Source organism: Oncorhynchus tshawytscha, linkage group LG06, assembly GCF_018296145.1.
Source record: "Oncorhynchus tshawytscha isolate Ot180627B linkage group LG06, Otsh_v2.0, whole genome shotgun sequence".
NCBI lineage: Eukaryota > Metazoa > Chordata > Actinopteri > Salmoniformes > Salmonidae > Oncorhynchus > Oncorhynchus tshawytscha.
The window spans coordinates 16,192,554-16,215,962 of NC_056434.1; the positions used below are offsets into that span (position 1 = coordinate 16,192,554).

Here is a 23,409-nt window from a genome sequence, read left to right on the forward strand (position 1 = left end):
ATATCTGAAAATGTAGCTAGCCAGACTATCTTACCCATATATATGGATGGATGCTTTCCCTCTCTGCTATGGTTGCCCTTAGTTTGACGATGTAATCCGGAGACAGGTGCTTTCTCCGTCTCCTTAGCTCCATCTCCTTAGCTACTCTAAATTCCCCTGATTTAAAAACTCATTCTCTCAGCCAATCATGGCTAGCGGTAAGGTTGCTGTTATTTTCTGTGGCTAAACCAACTAGGCTCGTAATTTAACCATTTTATTTGTATTTACAGATAGCATAAAAGTTTGTTATAAAGGCACATGAAAGTTCACATGTTCCAGAAGGCATTTCTGCCAAAAATACTAGTTACTTTGAAAAATAGTTCACTACATCCAAACTACTTTGTGAAAATGTATAACTCTTCTGCGCTATGGATTGAATCAAGCTCCCAATCTATATTACTTGATGAACAATAATAAAGAAATACAATGTAATGAATTCAGGACAACTATCACTGAACTCAAACCCACACACTCATGGACTGTTAAGATGGCGCCGAAGAGCATGACTGACGTTGTACATGCCGTAACCAATTGTGCTATTTTGTTCGTTTTTTTGCGTTTGTAACTTATTTTTTGACTTATTTTGTAGATAATGTTGCTGCTACCGTCTCTTATTACTGAAAATAACTTCTGGACATCAGAACTGGAATTACTCACCACTAACTGGAAGAAGCTTTTTCCTTTAACGAGTCTGACAAGAAAGATAAACTGCTCTCCCAGGAACAGGCCCAGATCCTGTCATTTGAGTGAAGAAAAGATGTTGGAAAAGAGGATGCAGATCGGGCTGCCTTTTGAGAATCATTTGGCGAGTAAACTCCCACTGCCATCAATTCTACTTGCTAATGTAGCAGTGGGATGTTGTTCCTCTAGATTATGCGCCCAGTTACACACAAGGATCAGTTCAAATAAGCCAGTTCAAAAGGGGAGGTTAATAATTTGATAACAATAATAATTCAGAGTGTGCTTTTAATTTCATTACAGCTGCAATGCTAATGCATTTTTTTTGTGCAAACACTTTTTCATATCTATATTGTAAATACAATTGAATGTGAAAGTTTTGTATATTTTGGTTTGGTCCATCGTGTGGTGTCTGTGTTCCGTACCCTCCTATTGTTCTCTCTTGCCTGACCCTCAGTTAGCTATTTTTTAAATTTTATTTTACTTTATTTAACCAGGCATGTCAGTTAAGAACAATTTCTTATTTTCAATGACGGCCTAGGAACAGTGGGTTAACTGCCTGTTCAGGGGCAGAACGACAGATTTGTACCTTGTCAGCTCGGGTTTGAACTTGCAACCTTCCGGTTACTAGTCCAACGCTCTAACCACTAGGCTACCCTGCCGCAATGTATGTTGTCCTTGGCTCCTCTATTTTTCAATATTAAACTGTGGTAATATTACACAATGTGCTGTTATGGTTGCATAAGTTTAGCTAAATATTTATATTGTACATATTGTTTGTTCAAAAATGTTATCAAGTTCTCTAGCTAGGGTACCTATTGTAACCTGTGGGTACTTGGGACAGTGTTTGAGTGAGTTCCCATGTGCTTGCACAGGTGCCTGAGTTGTGACTGTGCCAAGGGCTAACATCTTGTACGTTGTCTCTTCATGCACAGGTATATATTTTATTTTGTCTGAATTATGTTGTATATCATTTTACTTGCATTGTATTGTATGACTGTGTGCACGCAGCACCTGCTTTTAATTTTTGGTTGCTTTCTCTTGCCTGACCCTCAGTTAGCGAGGTACCTGAGAACTGTGACTGTGCCAAGGGCTAACATCTTGTACATTGTCACTTCGTGTGCAGGACAAATAAAAATCCAACAAACAGATCTCCAGTTGTGGTAGTGTCCTCATTAAATTACACATCGCAGAATGAATCACGCTTCACTAACATGCAATCATTGGAAAATAAAATGGATGACCTACTATTAAGATTATCCTACCAACGGGACATTAAGAACTCTTATCCCTGAAACTTTTAAGCTTCAGCGAGCCGTGGCTGAACGAAGACACGGATAAAATAGAGCTGGATGGATTTTCAATGCAACGGCAGAACAAAGAAGCCAGGTCTGGTAAGATGAGTGGTAGGGGTGTGTGTCTTTTTGTCAAAAACATCTGGTGCTCGATGTCTAATAATAAAGAAGTCTCGAGGTATTGCTTGCCTGAGGTAGAGTACCTTATGATAAGCTGTAGACCACATTATCTACCAAGAGTTCTCATCTATATTATTTGTAGCAGTCTATTTACCACCACAGACCAATGCTGGCACTAAGACTCAAACAACTCTATAAGGCCATAAGCAAACAAGAAAATGCTCACCCAGAAGCGGCGCTCATAGTGGCCGGGGACATTAATGCAGGCAAACTTAAATCAGTTTTACCAAATTTTTACCAGCATGTCACATGTGCAACCAGAGGTAAAAAAAAACACTTGACCATCTTTACTCCACACACAGAGGCATTCGAACCCTCCATTTGGAAAATCTGACCATAATTCTATCCTTCTGATTCCTGCTTACAAGCAAAAACTAAAGCAGGAAGTTACCAGTGACTCGCTCAATACAGTGGTCAGATGACGTGGATGCTACGCTACAGGACTGTTTTGCTAGCACAGACTGGAAATTGTTCCGGGATTCATCCAATGGCATTGAGGAGTATACCACCTCAGTCAGCAGCTTCATCAATAAGTGCACTTTCGTCCCCAAAGTACACTACATATCCCAACCAGAAGCCATGGATTACAGGCAACATCCGCATCGAGCTAAAGGCTAGAGCTGCCGCTTTCAAGGAGCGGGACACTAATCCGGATGCCTATAAGAATCCAGCTATTTCCTCAGACGAACCATCAAACAAGCAAAGAGTCAGTACAGGATTACGATTGAAGCCTACTACACCGGCTCTGATGCTCGTCAGATGTGGCAGAGGTTGAAAACTATTATGGACTACAAAGGAAAACCCATACGTGAGCGGCCCAGTGACGCGAGCCTACCAGATTAGCTAAATGCCTTTTATGCTCGCTTCGAGGCAAGCAACACTGAAGCATGCATGAGAGCACCAGCTGTTCTGGATGACTGTGTGATAACGCTCTCGTAAGCCGATCTGAGCAAGACCTTTAACTTCTCTGGGATAGGTGGGACGGTAGCTTCCCAAACATCCAGTGAAAATGCAGAGCGCCAAATTCAAATAAATTACAATAAAAATTAAACTTTCATGAAATCACACATGCAATACACCAAATTAAAGCTACACTTGTTGTGAATCCAGCCAGCATGTCAGATTTCAGATTTTATTTGAAATTTGGCACGGTTATTTGGCACGTTTGATTCAGAAAAACACCAGTTGGAACACGAGCGACATGACTACAAACTATTTCAAAAGTTACCTGTAATCGTTGTCCAAACATTTCAAACAACTTTCCTGATAAAACTTTAGCTATTTTTTAACGTAAATAATCGATCAAATTTAAGACGGGAGGATAAACTGTGTTCCAGTCCGGAGGAAAACAAAGTGGAGCGTGCTTTTCAGGTCACGCGCCTCTAACAAAGAGTACACTTCCCTCTACCTTCATTCTGAACAGAGCTACTTCTTCATTTCTCAAAGGAAAAACCTCAACCAATTTCTAAAGACTGTTGACATCCAGTGGAAGCGATAGGAACTGCAACCCTGCCCCTTAGAAATCTGGAATCCCAATGAAAATCCATTGAAAAGAGAGTGACCGAAAAAAAAAAAACTATTCTGAATGGTTTGTCCTCGGGGTTTCGCCTGCCAAATAAGTTCTGTTATACTCACAGACATCATTCAAACAGTTTTAGAAACTTCAGAGTGTGTTCTATCCAAATCCACTAATACTATGCATATCTTAGTTGCTGGGCCTGAGTAGCAGGCAGTTTACTTTGGGCGTGCTTTTCATCCGGACGTGAACATTACTGCCCCCTATCCCAATGAAGTTAAACTGGTCATCATTCACAAAGCCGCAGGGCAAGATGGACTACCAGGACGTGTACTCAGAGCATACACTGACCAACTGTTAAGTCTTCACTGACATTTTCAACCTCTCCCTGACTGAGTCTGTAATATCTACATGTTTCAAGCAGACCACCATAGGTCCTGTTCCCAAGAACACTAAGGTAACCTGCCTAAACGATTAACGCCCTGTAGCACTCACATCAGGAACCATGAAGTGCTTGGTTAGGGTTAGGTTTAAGGTAAGTATAATGGCTCTCAAAGCCATAAACATGGTCAACCTCATAGATATCATCCTAACCAACTTGCCCTCCAAATATACCTCTGCTGTTTTCAACCAAGATCTCAGCGATCACTGCCTCATTGCCTGCATCCGTAATGCTTCTGCGGTCAAACAACCACCCCTCATCACTGTCAAACGCTCCCTAAAGCACTTCAGTGAGCAGGCCTTTCTAATCGACCTGGCCCGGGTATCCTGGAAGCATATTGACCTCCTTCCGTCAGCAGAGGATGCCTGGCCATTCTTTAAAAGTGCCTTCCTAACCATCTTAAATAAGCATGCCCCTTTCAAAAAATGTAGAACCAGGAACAGATATAGCCCTTGGTTCTCTCCACACCTGACTGCATTTCACCAGCACAAAAACATCCTGTGGCGTACTGCATTAACATCGAATAGCCCCCGTGATATGCAAATTTTCAGGGAAGTTAGGAACCAATATACACAGGCAGTTAGGAAAGCTAAGGCTAGCTTTTTCAAGCAGAAATTTGCATCCTGTAGCACAAACTCAGTAAAAGTTCTGGGACACTGTAAAGTCCATGGAGAATAAGAGCACCTCCTCCCAGCTGCCCACTGCACTGAGGCTAGGAAACACTGTCACCACCGATAAATCCACTATAATTGAGAATTTCAATAAGCATTTTTCTACGGCTGTCAATGCCTTCCACCTAGCTACCCCAACTGCACTGTACTCCCCACAGCAACTCGCCCAAGCCTCCCCCATTTCTCCTTCACCAAAATCCAGATAGCTGATGTTCTAAAAGAGCTGCAAAATCTGGAACCCTACAAATCAGCCGGGATAGACAATCAGGACCCTCTCTTTCTAAAATTATCTGCCGAAATTGTTACATCTATTACTAACCTGTTCAACCTCTCTTTCGTATCGTCTGAGATTCCCAAAGATTGGAAAGCTTGCGTGGTCATCCCCCTCTTCAAAGGGGGAGACACTCTACACCCTAACCGCTACAGACCTATATCTATCCTACCCTGCCTTTCTAAGGTCTTCGAAAGTCAAGTTAACAAACAGATTACCGACCATTTAGAATCCCACCGTACCTTCTTCGCTATGCAATCTGATTTCAGTGCTGGTCATGGGTGCACCTCAGCCACGCTGAAGGTCCTAAACGATATCATAACCGCAATCGATAAGAGACATTACTGTGCAGCCGTATTCATCGACCTCGCCAAGGATTTCAGACGAGCTTCAATGCCATGCAACTCTCCTTCCGCGGCCTCCAACTGCTCTTAAATGCAAGTAAAACTAAATGCATGCTTTTCAACCTATCACTGCATGCACCTGCCCACCCGTCCAGCATCATTACTCTGGATGGTTCTGACTTAGAATATGTGGACAATTACAAATACCTAAGTCTCTGGCTTGACTGTAACCTCTCCTTCCAGACTCACATTAAGCATCTCCAATCCAAAATGAATCTAGAATCGGCTTCCTATTTTGCAACAAAGCATCCTTCACTCATGCTGCCAAAAATACCCTCGTAAAACTGACCATCCTACCGATCCTCGACTTCGGCGATGTCATTTATAAAATAGCCTCCAACACCCTACTCAACAAATTGGATGCAGTCTATCACAGTGCCATCTGTATTTTCACCAATGCCCCATACACTACCCACCACTGCAACCTGTATACTCTCGTTGGCTGGCCCTCTCTTCATACTCGTCGCCAAACCCACTGGCTCCAGGTCATCTACAAGTCTCTGCTAGGTAAAGCACCGCCTTATCTCAGCTCACTGGTCACCATAGCAGCACCCACCCATAGCACGCGCTCCAGCAGGTATATCTCAGGGACACCCCTAAACCTAATTCCTCCTTTGGTGATATAAAACATAAAATAAAAAATGTATTTTCAGATCTAGATATTTGACTTGGTGATGTCCCCCTTTATTGTAGTTATAAAATATAATTGTCATATAACATTAAGAAATGCATCTGTAAGTGTTAGTGTTTGAGTCTGATGGTAGGAACAGTAAACAATCTCCTCTCACCTGTGCTGACACTTCCTAGTCAGCTACATGTGACCCCTAAGCCCATGTGAGAGTGCCCCTCTCATTTTCACTTTCAATTTAGCTGAAATGAAGAGACGATAAGTTTTCTTTTCTTGTAACATATTTGGGAGTGACAAAGTCACATATTTGGGATCAGAGCCAAATTGACAGCAGACAATGTACTTCATTTTCACTTTTAATTTCACTCAAACCATAAGTGATCAGAAATATTTGTATTATTATTGAAGTGTAATGCAGCATAGTTTTTGTTTATTTTTCTTGATGAGGAAATGCACAGTAAAAACTAAAAATAATTATAATGTAATGAATTCAGGAGAGAAACTGCACTGAACTCAAACCCACACATTCATTTGGAGTGCAGCAGATATATAATAAGTAGTGAATGGTCTTTACATTTAGATGCCTTAAAATTCTATCTAAAAAGGAATACATTGGAATTTTCCCATCCCAATCTACACAACCTACTACTCATTTTCAAAGTGGAAGATTTAAAAAAAAGAATAATCAACAACAACAACAAAAAATACTTGCTTAAGCACCATTTACTTGGTTAAAGCACCATTTACTTGGTTAAAGCACCATTTACTTGGTTAAAGCACCATTTGCAGCCATTAAAGATGTGAATAATTTTGAATAATATTCTACCAAGCTCAGTAAAGTTGGTTGAAAATCTTTGATGGACAGCAACATACAAACCTTGTCTCTGATTTTCAAGCAAATCTAATTCAGGACACGGACTGGAGCGAACAGAAACACTCAACACCTCTTGGAAAAGCATTCAGTTGTTTCTTTGGAATTAGATTTTGTGCAATTATTGTCCCGCTAAAGAAATACAACTCTATCCCAGGGTTAGGTTATCAAGAAGACAGAGGCGGGTTTTCCTTTATCTTTTTACCTGGGCATTGCTCCTTTCATATTTCCTTTTATCCTGACAAACTTTCCAGTCCCTGCCGATGACAAGCATACCCAAACATGGTGCTGTCGTATAGGGGGTTTCAATCTGTGTTCTGTTGTATTAGATTTCACACAAGACTGACGTTTTTCCATTTAGACCATAAAGTGTATGTCTTTGCTGTGTTGTCTCGCAATATTACTTAACAGCCTTAATGCAAACAGAATGAATGATTTGGAGTTGTTTTTTTTAGTACTTCTTTTCACTTTGTCATACAGGCCAGCAATGTGGAGAGGATGCAATGTTGTTAATCGTCTCCATTTTCAAGTATTGTGGTTGTAGCATCATGTTATAGATCATGATCACTTATGTTAGCAAAATAACTTATATTCCCAGGGCACATGAGTGGAGAAACTTGTTAAACATGAAATACAGCAACATTTCTGACATTACCCCATCCTGCCCTACCTTGTGTGATGGGTTTATAAGGACCTGTCTCCCAGTCCAGATACCACTGCTGTTCATCTGCCTGTCTACCAGACCAGCCCAGAGTACTGTACCACTGCTGTTCAAATGCCTGTCTATCTGTCCAGAATGAAGCTTATCCTGACTCTCTCTCTCATCTGCACTCTCTTCTGCTCAGGTAACACCTCTGACCTCACAATCAGATGTGCATAAAGGTTTTTTTAACTGCATCACTCCCACATGTATGTGTTCATATTTCAACATAGCAAAATTGCTTTTACAGTATATTTCTCAATTTTCTTATTTAATGTGTATGTATTTGTATTTATTTTCTTGTTTTTCAGTTGAGATGCTGCAGTGTTTCAACAACTCATTTATAGTCAACTGTTCAGCCCCTTTCGGAGAAACATGTCTCACTGCAACCATCAATGCAAAAGGTGTGTTTAGAGTTTGTTGTACACTTCACTATAATGCTTCAAGACAAATTATATGATGTCGTTAGCTTCTTCAAGAAGGATGTTTTTAAACCCTCCTGTAAGATTACAGTGTACAATATTTATTGGTAATTGACTCATTGCTCTATGCTACTATTTCATTAGATTACATTCTAAATTGATCTATCTTTCTCTGGTTCTGTAAATGATCTGTTACTGGTGCAGGTCTCATCAATTCAACCCAGGTAGTCAAGGAGTGTTCCCCAATCTTCAGCTACGGTGAAGCCACAGTGTCAGTGAACCTGGGCTTCTTACACATTGCCTCTAACCAGTTATTTTGTAACATCGATGGGTGCAACAAACAAACTCTACAGTCTGGTAAGATAACTGTCTTTTACCTAAATTAGGTTTGGGGGTTTCAAAGGTCAAATGCAGGTGTTTTCATCTCAATATCAAACCATTTCTGGTTAACAATTAAGTAACTTAATGTGATTGTTTTCAATTAAAATGGTCAAAAATAAACAAAAACAGGCTGAAATTTCACAAAACAGGCTGAAATTTCAAGCTGTGTTTTCAAACAGCTCTTACGCTGGAAGGGCATTATCTTAATTTTCACAATTGCACAGTATTATTCCAACCTCATAGTGCAGAAACATATATAAAACACAGCGAAATCACGTTTTGGAGCTCACTGTATATTTATTCAAACTATGACACCTGAAATCAGGACATGAAATACATTGCTGAAAGGCCCAGTAAAGTCAAAAAGTATTGGAACAGTGACACATGTGTCGTTGTTTTTGAAATTATATAATGACATCGATGTTAAAAGTGCAGACTGTTAGCCTTAATTTGAGGGTATTTTCATCCATATTGGGTGAAACATTTTGAAATTACAGCTTTTTGTGTATAGTCCCTCCATTTTAGGGGACCAAAAGTATTGGGACAAAAGTTTTGTATTTGGTCCCATATTCCTAGCACAAAATAATTACATCAAGCTTGTGACTCTACAAACATGTTGGATAAATGTTCTGTTTGTTTTGGTTATGTTTCAGATAATTTTGTGCCCAATAGAAATGAATGGTAAATAGTATATTGTGTCATTTTGGAGTACCTTTAAAAAATAAAAAAAACAGTAAGTTTCTAAACACTTCTATATTAATATGGATGCCTCCATGATTACGGATAGTCCTGAATGAATCGTGAATAATGATGAGTGAGAAAGATACAGATGCACAAATATCATCCAGAACAAAGAGCAAATGCACCCTACTGTATCTTGTAGTTTACCAATAAAATAAGGGGATGGTGAAGTAGACATACTTGGTATTTACTTCTCAAAAAATATAAATGAACTGACCACAATTAATTTCAATAGAAAGTTAGCAAAAATAGATAAGATTCTGCAAGAGGTAAATTCTTGTCTATTTATGGAAAAATCACCTTGATTAACTATTTGGTCCTATCACAGTTTACTTACTAATAATGCCTACTCCAGATTACTCGTTTTGTTAAATCATATGAGCAAAAGATATTTCATTTTATTTGGAATGCTAAGCCAGACAAAATTAAATGTGCCTATTTATAAAATGAATATGAGTTTGGGGGGCTAAAAATATTAAAGCTTTAAACAAGCTGGTTACAATTTTATTTATATCATCCAGAAAAGATAGAACAAATATTACAACGAATGTTATGGTTAAATTCAAATATACTGATTAATAAAAAAACATTCTTTACAGAATTTTATTTTTAAATGGTATTATAATAGTTAATAGGATTATGAATAGAAACGGAGGAGTTACAGCGGGGCAAAAAACTATTTAGTCAGCCACCAATTGTACAAGTTCTCCCACCTAAAAAGATGAGAGAGGCCTGTAATTTTCGCCATAGGTACACTTCAACTATGACAGAGAAAATGAGCAAAGAAAATCCAGAAAATCACATTGTAGGATTTTTAATGAATTTATATGCAAATTATGGTGGGAAATAAGTATTTGGTCACCTACAAACAAGCAAGATTTCTGGCTCTCACAGACCTGTAACTTCTTCTTTAAGAGGCTCTTCTGTCCTCCACTCGTTACCTGTATTAATGGCACCTGTTTGAACTTGTTATCAGTATAAAAGACACCTGTCCACAACCTCAAACAGTCACACTCCAAACTCCACTATGGCCAAGACCAAAGAGCTGTCAAAGGACACCAGAAACAAAATTGTAGACCTGCATCAGGCTGGGAAGACTGAATCTGCAATAGGTCAGATGAAACCAAAATATAACTTTTTGGTAAAAACTCAACTCGTCGTGTTTGGAGGACAAAGAATGCTGAGTTGCATCCAAAGAACACCATACCTACTGTGAAGCATGGGGGTGGAAACATGATGCTTTTGGGCTGTTTTTCTGTAAAGGGACCAGGACGACTGATCCGTGTAAAGGAAAAAATGAATGGGGCCATGTATCGTGAGATTTGAGTGAAAACCTCCTTCCATCAGCAAGGGCATTGAAGATGAAACGCGGCTGGGTCTTTCAGCATGACAATGATCCCAAACACACCACCCGGGCAACGAAGGAGTGGCTTCGTAAGAAGCATTTCAATGTCCTGGAGTGGCCTAGCCAGTCTCCAGATCTCAACCCCATAGAAAATCTTTGGAGGGAGTTGAAAGTCCGTGTTGCCCAGCAACAGCCCCAAAACATCACTGCTCTAGAGGAGATCTGCATGGAGGAATGGGCCAAAATACCAGCAACAGTGTGTGAAAACCTTGTGAAGACTTACAGAAAACGTTTGACCTCTATCATTGCCAACAAAGGGTATATAACAAAGTATTGAGATAAACTTTTGTTGTTGACCAAATACTTATTTTCCACCATAATTTGCAAATAAATTCATTAAAAATCCCACAATGTGATTTTCTGGATTTTTTTTCTCATTCTGTCTGTCATAGTTGAAGTGTACCTATGATGAAAATTACAGGCCTCTCTCATCTTTTTATGTGGGAGAACTTGCACAAATGGTGGCTGACTAAATACTTTTTTGCCCCACTGTATGTCACATATGCAGTTATTGAAAATATATGGGAATATCTGCTCAATCCAAATTTACAACCAACTGATTGCAGCACTACCACAAAAAATGGAGGATGCAAGTGGAAGGGAGAAGGTAGGGAATTTGTTTGCCTGCCATATATTAAAGACACAAATTGGCTGAATGGAACTGGCATAAAGAGAAAAATATACCAATTTCATCTGAGGACAAAAATGTTGACAGCTGCGCCATACCGGTTGCAAAATAAATGGGAGCAGAGTTTCGATGTACCAATTCCATGGCATATGGTTTAACTCAGTTTTTCAATTAAAATTATTATATAAAACTCATGCCACCAACAGAATGCTATATATATGGGGCATAAAACAATCTCAGCTCTGTAGATCTTGCTGCGAAGAGACAGAACCAATAGATCATTTATTCTGTCATTGCCCCTATGTAGCTATTTTCTGGTCACAGGTTCAGGAATGGTAAAAAAAAATCACAACATGCAATTAAAATGAACCTTCCAAATAGCAGTGTTGGGCGATTTGGAAAGCCATAGTCAGTCAAAAAATAATATAATAATACTCATAGGAAAGGTTTTCATCTTTAGCTCACAATCTGTGGATAATTTACGTTTAGAAAGGTGTTGTAGAACATCACAGCACAATTAAAAAATATATGGCACATGGAAACCGAACAAGGGTGGTCTATGGTGATAGGTGTGATGGACTGAGAGTGGCTGAGGGTTGGGATTAAAGAGCTGAGGTCTATGGTGATAGGTGTGATGGACTGAGAGTGGCTGAAGGTTGGGATTAAAGAGCTGAGGTCTATGGTGATAGGTGGGATGGGCTGAGAGTGGCTGAGGGTTGGGATTAAAGAACTGATGTTTGGTAATGTATTATTGTTATGTAACTATAAAAGTACCATGTATGTCAAATGTTTTTGTAAAATGTATATGTAAAATGTATATGTAAAATGTATGTACAGTATATTTAGCGTTCATAAAAAAATTAAATATAAAGAGCAAATGCATCCAGCTTGGGGGATTGTGTGTAAAAAGTGTTGCAATTTCTAAACAATTCATGTGATACCACTGTACATTTGGCTCTGTACCTCAGGAGACAGGTTAAATAAGGATTTGTAAGCATTGAGGGGGATGCAACTCAATATTAGGAAGGTGTTCCCAATGTTTGGTATACTCAGTGTACACAATCCATGTCTAAACTGTCTCAAGGTTTAAAAATAATTAATCTACAATGACTGAAGTGGATTTAACTAGTGACATCAATAAGGGATAATAGCTTTCACCTAAATTCACCTGGTCAGTATATGTTTTGGATACTCACTGTATATGACCACTGAATGTGGAATAAATACTGTATATACAAATACCAATCTCTGTTCTCTTCCTACAGCCCCCAATTTGGCTAATGGAAGACAATGTCCCTCCTGCAGCAGCTTCAGGGATACGATGTGTAACAGCACTGTGACCTGCCTGGGTGTGGAAGACCAGTGTTTTAGCGGCAGTGGTGAGTTGTCTTGTGGTTATTTTCATGATACCAAACCTTATCACATTTGTTCATCTCTAAAAAATATTTTGCTGTTCATACAGAGCAGCTATTAATTGTTGTGCTTTTAGTTGTTTTACAAGAGATCTAAATGTTGGGAAAACTATGTTTTTATCTTTGACAGTAACACCTGGCATCAATTCTACTACGGTGAATCTCAAGGGCTGTACAACTTCCAACGTGTGCATTTCCATTTATCAACTGCTGCCCTCAATAACTCAACTGCTGCCCTCAGTGAATCAACTGCTGCCCTCAGCGATTAGCTTTAGTGACCTCAATGTGTTCACCTGTAAGACAGCTCCTGTAACTGTAACCACAGCTCCTGTAACTGTAACCACAGCCTCTGTTATTGTAACTACAGGCCCTGTAACAGCCACAGCCTGGTCCATCAGACTGAGCCTAGTCCCTCTGCTGCTGGGCCTCACTATCAGCAAATTAATCTGATATAAACAGAGATGAACATATCGGGACTCATCTGACAACATAATGCATTGACTAGAACACAACATAATGTACAATGATTTTCATGTATTGTGAAATATGTACTATAAGTGAAATTATGTTATTTTATTTGGAATTTTCCAGATGACGCCCTGTTACATTATATAGTGTGTTTGCTTATATATTTATCTGTATATTTTATCAATTGTGATTGCTTGTAAGTTTAAAACAAATAATATTTTTAAATGCCAATAAAGTTTCTTTCACTCTACCAACATGGAAATAAACTTTTGTCTCATTGTAATATAATCAAATCACCACACATTTTTAAATAGTCTTTTTTTAATAATTGTTTTGATCTTTTAACAGATAATACAAACAGGATAATAGCTCTCTTAAATCTAAATAACAACAGTGTAAGAGGGAACCATGATCATACACAATGATACTGTCCAAACAGAAAATACATGTCAACATTATTTTTTGTTTGACTTAGTTATTCTAGAGTTATTCTTCAGATGAGATGAAAACTTGGAGAAGAAGATTATGTTGTTCTGGTTGTGTCTGATGAAGAAGAGGAAGGGGTGGTCTGCCGTGAACTGTTCCTCTCGGATCATAAAAAACGGCACCATGCAAAGGGTGGAGACTGCAGCCTCTGTTCCCCTCCTTGTGTACCTCCACAAAAGCCTTATGGGCTTACTACCGCCCATGCCATATCAGTCCTGACTAGGCAGAGGCCATACTACACTTAGATACTGATGCTACACATGCATGAAATACTTAACTAAACTGCAACACAATTTCAACAAGACACACCAATTGCACCACAGAAGCGTGGGAATACTGTATACTGTATATAACATCACAATGACTGCAAGCTGACTGATCTACACATCACCTTGCATCATAAATAACAACTCAATATTATTTGTGGATCAGTTAGTCAGTCACAATTTACCCATGATACATTTCATTTTTGATCCTCTCGAACACAGCCAGTGTTTTTGGTTCCACTAGGGTGGCTGGAGTCTTTGATAATTTTTAGGACCTTCCTCTGACACTGCCTGGTATAGAGGTCCTGGATAGCAGCCCCGTCGATGGGAATGGGGGCGTGCTCGGTCCTCTTTTTCCTGTCATCCACAATCATCTCCTTTGTCAAATCCAGGTCATTCTAAAGGGTTCACATATTTTATCTTCCCACTGTATGTATGTATGTATGTATGTATGTATGTATGTATGTATGTATGTATGTATGTATGTATGTATGTATGTATGTATGTATGTATGTATGTATGTATGTATGTATGTATGTATGTATGTATACCTAGTTTTGTGCCATTAAAACTCCTTTTTCAACCACTCCACACATTTCTTGTTAACAAACTATAGATTTAGCAAGTCGGTTAGGACTTCTACTTTGCGCATGACACAAGTAATTTTTCCAACAATTGTTTACAGACAGATTATTTCACTTATAATTCACTGTATCACAATTCCAGTGGGTCAGAAGTCTACATACACTAAGTTGACTATTCCTTTAAAAAAGCTAGGAAAATTTCAGGCAATTATGTCACGGCTTTAGAAGCTTCTGATAGGCTAATTGACATAATTTGAGTCAATTGTAGGTGTACCTGTGGATGTATTTCAAGGCCTACCATCAAACTCAGTGCCTCTTTGCTTAACATCATGGGAAAATCCAAAGAAATCAGCTAAGACCTCAGAAAAAAATTGTAGACCTCCACAAGCCTGGTTCATCCTTGGGAGCAATTTCCAAACGCCTGAAGGTACCACATTCATCTGTACAAACAATAGTACGCAAGTATAAACACCATGGGACCACGCAGCCATCATACCGCTCTGGAAGGAGACGCGTCTCCTAGAGATGAACGTACTTTGGTGCGAAAAGTGCAAATCAATCCCAGAACAACAGCAAAGGACCTTGTGAAGATGCTGGAGGAAACAGGTACAAAAATGTCTATATCTACAGTAAATCGAGTCCTATATAGACATAACCTGAAAGGCCGCTCAGCACGGAAGAAGCCACTGCTCCAAACCCGCTATAAAAAAAAGCCAGACTAAGGTTTGCAACTGCACATGGTGACAAAGATGATACTTTTTGCAGAAATGTCCTCTGGACTGATGAAACAAAAATAGAACTGTTTGGCCATAATGACCATAGTTTTGTTTGGAGGGAAAAGGGGGCGGCTTGCCAGCCGAAGAACACCCTCCCAACCATGAAGCACGGGGGTGGCAGTATCATGTTGTGTGAGTGCTTTGCAGCAGGAGGAACTGGTGCACTTCACAAAATAGATGGCATCATGAGGATGGAAAATTATGTGGATATAATGAAGCAACATCTCAAGACATCAGTCAAGAAGTTAAAGCTTGGTCTCAAATGGGTCTTCCAAATGGACAATGACGCCAAGCATACTTCCAAAGTTGTGGCAAAATGGCTTAAGGACAACAAAGTCAAGGTATTGGAGTGGCCATCACAAAGCCCTGACCTCAAGCCTATAGAACATTTGTGGGCAGAACTGAAAGGCGTGTGCGAGCAAGGAGGCCTACAAACCTGACTCAGTTTGTTGTGAAAATGTTCTTAATTACCAAATGGTGAGAGAGCAAATCACACACCAGTCAGAGTTATGCTTAATCTTCACCTTTAATAATAATTCAGCTTTTGCAATAGCATTTTGACATTTCAGTATCTCTAATGAAAAGTTGAGAGTGGTCAACATCATGGCAACTGAGATCTTTTATAGCAAAGATCCACCCCCCTAGTCGACATGACAAACCACAGGTCTTAGGAACATTACACAAAGAAAGACTACTTCAGAGAGGAGTATCCCATAGCCAGACAGCATTGGCTATAAATTATCGTTCAGTTTGGTCTCCTAAACAAAGCTCTTATCTCGTTCTTGGTACAAAATAGTACCAAAACATTACCTCATCCAATGGTATATATCAATTGTCATTTTAGATACTCCCATCTCAAATACAATCCCTCCTGGACAAGCTCACGGAGAGGAGAGTGAGCCTCTAGGTCAAGATAAGGGCAACCTCAGAGGGAACATACAATGGTTCCAGCCCAAAAAAATGGTCGCAGCCCAAGCACCAAACACTGACTGAACCCATCCTAACGGATTACAGTTGATGTCAGGCTGGTGTTCCCTTTCGAGAACACCACTAAGCTCTTTCAAATGTTCCACTACAATAGTCAAATTGTCAACTCCCTGGGGTATGAATGTACAACAGTGATCTCCTATAATTTGACACACCCCTCCTTCACGTGCTAGCAACATGTAAAGTGCCACCCTATTTTGTGTTGCCATGAGTTGAGTGGCTTGTAACTTTCGTCTTATCATAGAAAACCCTGCAGTGGTCAAATTTACCAGGGATTCCAAATTATATCCTAGCCTATCCAACTCACGTGCATTCTCCGATGCCCCATACCATGGGATTAAACCACGCCAGAACTTTTCCAATTTCGAGGATTGTCGAGTGTCACTGGGGACATTTTTGGATTGCGAGATGTCCCTCTTAATTAGTCTTAACCTGATTGGAATAGAGGAATTAGTTTTATGCATTACCACAAGGGATATGCTTAGTTTACCAAAAATACAGCACCCTGTCCAATTTGTGGGTAGGTAGAAATTAGCTTTATCACCACAAATCCAATAATGATCAGTAAATGTTGCCGAGCCAAATTGATGAGGAGAACGATCGTCAGTTTCGGCATCAATAATGGTGTGTCCCACCCTCAGTCTAATGGGGTATCCAGAGCTGCATGTTCCCTTCTTCCAGCTACATCTTATTGGGAAAACACTATAATTGACACATGTTGACATTCCCAGATAGGATTCATTAAATTGTGGTATGGAAATATTGCTTGGGTTATGACAATGACAGGTCCTAAATGGGGTTCACCGGGGTCGGACTTGAATAGGTTCTGGTACACGGGATCTAGGTTCTAAGATTATTCTATTGCACCAATGTGAACAATCAAATCCCACCGTAAATCTTTTGTTGATGACAAATTGCCATTAATGCTTTTATCCCTCAGTGTTCTACCTAGTGAGGGTTGACCCCCTGTGTTCTCATTGGACAAGAGCACTTCTAGTGCACATAGACTGTCATTAATGCTGACCTCTATTGAATACTGTAAGAATGGGGAGATCGCTGAATGTGGAAACAAGCTACATACATAACGGGAGGTATTTCCTAACATCAGTTCAGTCTTTACTGTACAGTTAAGCAGTGACCACCAAGTGTTTCCCTCGTGATTCCTACTGTGATACTCATCCAGTGGATACATCGACCTTCTTCTTCTTTCGATATGGGAGCGGCTATTCTTTGCTGGACTCCTGTCCTGAGCCTGCTCGAGCTGGAGTGGCTGTTATTTAAGTCCCGCAGTGGGACTGAACGGTTATCAGTCGAGTCCGTATCATGTTGTCTTTCCAGGACCGGTTGTCCTTGAGTCACTGTCCATATGGCAACTGTAATGAGAAGGCTCAAGACCAGAGCAAGAAACATGATGTGTAGAGTCTGGGCCTGATCCTCCCATGGCCATTTAGTCTGTGACTTCCGGCGTCTCTGGTCCTCCATCCTCAGGGTCTGGTGGGCAGTATGGCACCTTCCTGCAGTGGTTGGCGTGGATCCAAGTAGACCTCTCACCTACGCGAACAGCAGTGGGGTTAATCAGCATCATCTGGTATGGTCCAGTCCACCTCTGCTGGTTCCAATGCTTTCGTCTCAGGTCTTTCACCACCACCCAGTCACCTGGTTGCAGTTTGTGCAGGATCCCCACCAGTGGCTGGGGTAGAGTCGCTTTCACCCTGGGGAAAATAGCCTTCAGAACATTGTTTAGAGCAGTACAATGACTTACCATGTCATCGTCACAGCCCGTCAGTGTCAGCTTGTTCTGTGGGAAGGGAGAATTAATCATCCTTATTGGTCTACCTGTCAGAACCTCATGAGGAGCCAATCCAGTGGTTCTGTGGGGCCACCCTCACATGTACATCAGAGCCAGGGGGATCACAGTGACCCAAGAAAGCCCTGTCTCTGCCATGAACTTCACCATCTTAGATTTTAGGGTTTGATTAGCGCGTTCAACTAAACCACCGGATTGCGGCCTATAGCTACAATGGGTCCTGAGGTCTATCTGCAGACTCTCAGACAAGTTAGGTATCATCAGGTTTACAAAGTGGGAGCCATTGTCGCTGGTTAATTTAGATGGTAACCCCCACCTGGGATGATCTCCCTCAGGAGATTCTTGGCTACTGCCATAGCAGTGGAATGTCGACATGGGAATGCCTCTACCCACTTGGAGAAGGCATCCACTATCACCAGACAATATTTGTAACCTTGACAGGGAGAGAGTTCAATAAAATCCATCATTATGTGTTCAAATGGTCTTTAAGGGGTTGGATGAGCCAAACAGTGGCAAGGGAATCCCTCTTATCATGTTGTTAGTCATACAAATCACACATTTTGCACAAAATTGTTCAGCAAACACAGAAAACCCAGGTGCAAAACAAAATGTATTTACAAAATCAACAACTCCCCCCTTTGACACATGGAACTCCCTTCCATGTGACAACTTAGCTAAGTAGGGGAAACATGATCAGGAAGTAAAACCATCTGTAACACAGGGGCCTCCAGGAGACAGCTGCTGCCTTAGCTGCCAAGTCAGCCATAGCATTACCTTTGGAGACAGGGTCGGAAGAGTTAGCATGAGCAAGGCACTTACAAACAGAAATTTCAGAAGGGAGCAAAATAGCTTTTAGCAAGTTATCAACAAGTTTTGAATGAGAGATCGTCTTACCAGAGGAGGTCAGGAAGCCGCGCTGTTTCCACAGAGTACCAAAATCATGTACCACACCAATGGCATATCTGCTATCTGTATAGATAGTCGCAGACTGGCCTCTAGCTAATATGCAAGCTCTAGTGAGTGCAAAGAGTTCTGCTGCTTGAGCAGAAAGGTGGGAGGGTAATTTAGCACTTTCCAGTGTGGTTGAGGCAGTAGTAACCGCATACGCAACCAATGGTTCTCCTTTCTCAGAACGCTGAGCAGAGCCATCTACAAACAGTTCCAAATGTGCATTTTGCAAAGGGACATCAGTTAAATCTGACCTTGGTTTAGAGACAAGCTCCAACAGTTCAGAACAGTCGTGCGGCTCTCCATCATCCTCGGTGGGCAACAAAGTAGCAGGATTTAACACAGTGCACCTCTTCAGGGTCACATGACACATTGTCAGAAGAACATTCTGATAATGGAGCAGTCTAGCTGGTGTTAGATGGGCCATCTTTGCCTGTGAAATAAGAGCATGTACAGCATGAGGAACGTGTACAGTGAGTTCACAAATGGCAACAATGTCTGCACAAGCCAACACAGCTTCAGTGGCAGCAACCACAGCTCTCAAACAACAAACCAGACCTCTGGCCACACTGTCCAGCTGTTTGGAATAATACCCAACTGGGCGCTGCTTTCCTCCATGTTCCTGTGTTAAAACAGATGACATAAAACCATTTTTCTCACAAACAAAGAGGTTAAAAGGTTTAGAATGGTCAGGGAGCCCCAAACAGGGAGAAGTAGTCATGAGTTGGTTCAGTCTGGTCAGAGCAGTCAGTCCCTCTGGTGTCCACTTAATTGTGTCAATCATAGCCATTTTGTGGCCATAAATAAAGTCAGCAAGCGGCTGCACCACCTCAGCATAGTCAGGTAACCACGCCCTACAATACCCTGCCATACCAGTCAATGACATCATGTGTCGTTTAGTAACCAGCTGTGGGACAGGGAGAATAGCCTGTATCCTCTCTTTACCCAGCTGCCTGCCATTAGGAGAGATGTCATAACCCAAATACCTCACTGTTTGTGAAACCAACTGTAAAAAGGTTGTCACTGTCTGTAGCTTCTTTGAAACTTTGTGGCCATTCTCTGTGAGAAATATCAACAGAGCCCGAGTATCAGTTTCACAAGTTTCCATTGAGCTGGAGCACATCAACAAATCATCCACATACTGAATCAGAGTGCTGCCCTCAGGGGGTATAAAACCCTCCAGATGTTGTGCTAAAGCCGCTGAAAAAATAGCGGGGATTCCACGTAACCCATTGGAGCCACAGTCCAAGTAAATCGCTTTCCTAGAAACGTGAAAGCAAACCAGAACTGAGATTCTGGTGCCACTGGAATACTGAAAAATGCATTTGTCAAATCAATCACAGAGAACCACTCTGCTGTGGGTGGTACCGCCCCCAACAGTGTAGTAACATTAGGAACCACCGGGGCACGGGCAAAAACTGCATCGTTCACAGGCCTTAAGTCCTGGACCAATCTCCAATCACCTGAAGGTTTTCTAACAGGCAAGATAGGGGTGTTTTAGGGTGATTCTGGACAGGGTATTAAAGCACCATTAGCTAACAAGGATGCATGAACAGGAGTAATACCTGCTATTGCCTCCCTACTGAGTGGATACTGTGCCCTAGATGGGCGCCTGGTATCTTTAGGAGTGACTACCATTGGCTCAGCTCCCTTTATTCTTCCAAAATCATACATGTCCCTTGCCCATAGGCATTCAGGGACCCCTCTCAGGAGGGGTGAGTCTTCACTCAACAACATCAAATCAAATCAAATTTATTTATATAGCCCTTCGTACATCAGCTGATATCTCAAAGTGCTGTACAGAAACCCAGCCTAAAACCCCAAACAGCAAGCAATGCAGGTGTAGAAGCACGGTGGCTAGGAAAACCTCCCTAGAAAGGCCAAAACCTAGGAAGAAACCTAGAGAGGAACCAGGCTATGTGGGGTGGCCAGTCCTCTTCTGGCTGTGCCGGGTGGAGATTATAACAGAACATGGCCAAGATGTTCAAATGTTCATAAATGACCAGCATGGTCCAATAATAATAAGGCAGAACAGTTGAAACTGGAGCAGTAGCACGGCCAGTTGGACTGGGGACAGCAAGGAGTCATCATGTCAGGTAGTCCTGAGGCATGGTCCTAGGGCTCAGGTCCTCCGGGAGAGAGAGAAAGAAAGAGAGAAAGAGAGAATTAGAGAGAGCACACTTAAATTCACACAGGACACCGAATAGGACAGGAGAAGTACTCCAGATATAAGAAACTGACCCTAGCCCCCCGACACATAAACTACTGCAGCATAAATACTGGAGGCTGAGACAGGAGGGGTCAGGAGACACTGTGGCCCCATCCGAGGACACCCCCGGACAGGGCCAAACAGGAAGGATATAACCCCACCCACTTTGCCAAAGCACAGCCCCCACACCAATAGAGGGATATCTTCAACCACCAACTTACCATCCTGAGACAAGGCCGAGTATAGCCCACAAAGAACTCCATCACGGCACAACCCAAGGGGAGGGGGGAGCCAACAACATGATATTGGAAGAAAAATAAACCTGATCAACACCATGCACACCACTCTCAGTTGGTGTTCCCCAACTGAGTGGGTAACAACTTGTCAGGGTGCTGGGTGAATAAGTTGACCCATCAGGGTGCATCTCCCAGTCTGTAGCATCAAGCAAGCATTTCATCCAAATTCCAGTATCCACCCATTCTACTAGTCTGATTTTGCCAGGGACATGTGGTGCGCTATCCTCAAACAGGTAGAGCTCTTTCTGTGCAGGGGTTAGATTAACCCCTAAAGCACAGAAATCACTGCTACAGTATAAACCCTCACACTGCACTGACTCATCCTGTAATGTAGCACACAGCCATTGTTTATCATTATTGGAGATCCCCCTTCAATGGTGAAAAATGGGAGGTGCAATGTAAGCCTGCTTCAGACATGAAACTGCCCTCGTGGCCCCAATGGGTTTTGGCCATTGAGAAAATACGAGCAATATTGGGCACCTTATCATCAACATCCCATGCATAATACCAGTCACAACACTCAGACATTAACATCAATTGCACCCCCACTTTCTCCTCTTCCTCGTGAATAACAGTTCAACCGGTTCGGCCACATGTTATGTTGATGCCAAGTTTACACAGGGGTCCCTGCCCATCAGATTGACAGGGTAGTAGAGTAGTAGTAGTAGTAGAGTAGAGTAGAGTAGAGTAGAGTAGAGTAGAGTAGAGTAGAGTAGAGTAGAGTAGAGTAGAGTAGAGTAGAGTAGTAGTAGAGTAGAGAAATTGATGTTTACACTTCTCCTCACAAACGGAGACAGGCAGAGGCATAGTTACCTGCTCTCTGAGTGGGAGGCCTGAAGCCCCTACAGTTTTTACTATTTCATTAGACATGCAAGGTTTTATCATAGCCTTGCAGTTAATGACAGACATAGCAGCCCCAGTATCAACAAGAAATATTAATGACTCACCACTGACGCAAGCCTCCACGGTTGGCTCTACTCTCGGAAGGGTGTGACACTTTAAAAACAAATGCTCTTGTTGCTCTGAGGATTTTAGCACAACTGTCCCTGTCTCCTCATCATGTCAATACTCCTTCTCCTGTCCCTGTCCTGGATTGTACAGGATCGTCTATGCCGGCGGCCCATCTGCCAGGCTCCAGGTTGTCCACTGCCTGGAGGGACTCCTTCTGTGCCCCACTGTTGCTGTTGCTGGACCCCGTGTGGTGGCCCGACCTGCCATTGGTTGGGAGGTGGCTGCCACGGCTGTTGGAATGGGGCTGTCCATGCATGTGCTCCTTTTCCTCCTCCTCTTGCCCCCTCCTCTCGGGCCCCTCTTCTCGGTCTGCCCCTGCCTTTGTTCCTCTGTGGATTCGTTGGCTCGGAGCAGTCAGCAGCAAAATGACCCGGCTTCCCACAGTTGTAGCACTTGCGTACTCCACCCCCTCGTCCTGTCCCTGCTGGGGCTGCTCCCTGGTAAAACGTCATCTGGGCAGCCTGTAGTTTCTGTGTCTTTACTTTTCTTCCTGTATTTTTTCTTCCTTCTGAGTAATTTGTTGTCTCTCAGCATGCTTGCAGTGCTGTACCACCGTTGCTAATGGCTCAGTCTCCCAACTGATGCAGGTAGTCCTCACAGCTTTCTCCAGGCCCGGTGTCAGACCCCTCACCAGTGTGTCTTTCAGCAGATCCACATATGCATGTTTGTTTGGTCTGATACCACTGTGTAGCCTGAAACAGGTCTCAAGTCTCTTTCTGAAAGCCTCCAGGCCCTCATCTTTCTTCATAGTGCATTCTCTGATGGCAGTCCTTAGTTGGATACATCTCTACAATCCTGGCCAGCAGCACCGTTATCTGGTCCTGATATGCGCCATTCTCAGCCTACAGGTAGTTGCAATAAAACTGTCCCTGTACATCCGCCCACCT

The 23,409-nt window shown here is 41.8% G+C and overlaps 1 protein-coding gene across 1 annotated transcript; it reads left to right on the plus strand.

Annotated features, from left to right (window-relative positions):
* Positions 1 to 7,680: 7,680 nt before the first annotated feature.
* On the plus strand, positions 7,681 to 13,402 carry LOC112252113. The gene is made up of 5 exons (XM_024423071.2): positions 7,681 to 7,840; positions 8,007 to 8,099; positions 8,322 to 8,474; positions 12,538 to 12,651; positions 12,815 to 13,402. The coding sequence occupies exons 1-5, from the start codon at positions 7,771 to 7,773 to the stop codon at positions 13,132 to 13,134; spliced, it is 750 nt and encodes a 249-aa protein (XP_024278839.1). The 5' UTR covers positions 7,681 to 7,770; the 3' UTR covers positions 13,135 to 13,402.
* Positions 13,403 to 23,409: the final 10,007 nt, after the last annotated feature.

What these genes read in the sequence shown, in the direction of transcription:
- LOC112252113 (XM_024423071.2), top strand. Translation starts at nt 7,771, where the DNA reads ATGCCTGTCTATCTGTCCAGAATGAAGCTTATCCTGACTCTCTCTCTC. An exon ending in CTGCACTCTCTTCTGCTCAG is followed by an intron (nt 7,841 to 8,006) that starts GTAACACCTCTG and finishes CTTGTTTTTCAG; the next exon opens with TTGAGATGCTGCAGTGTTTC. An exon ending in CAAACAAACTCTACAGTCTG is followed by an intron (nt 8,475 to 12,537) that starts GTAAGATAACTG and finishes CTCTTCCTACAG; the next exon opens with CCCCCAATTTGGCTAATGGA.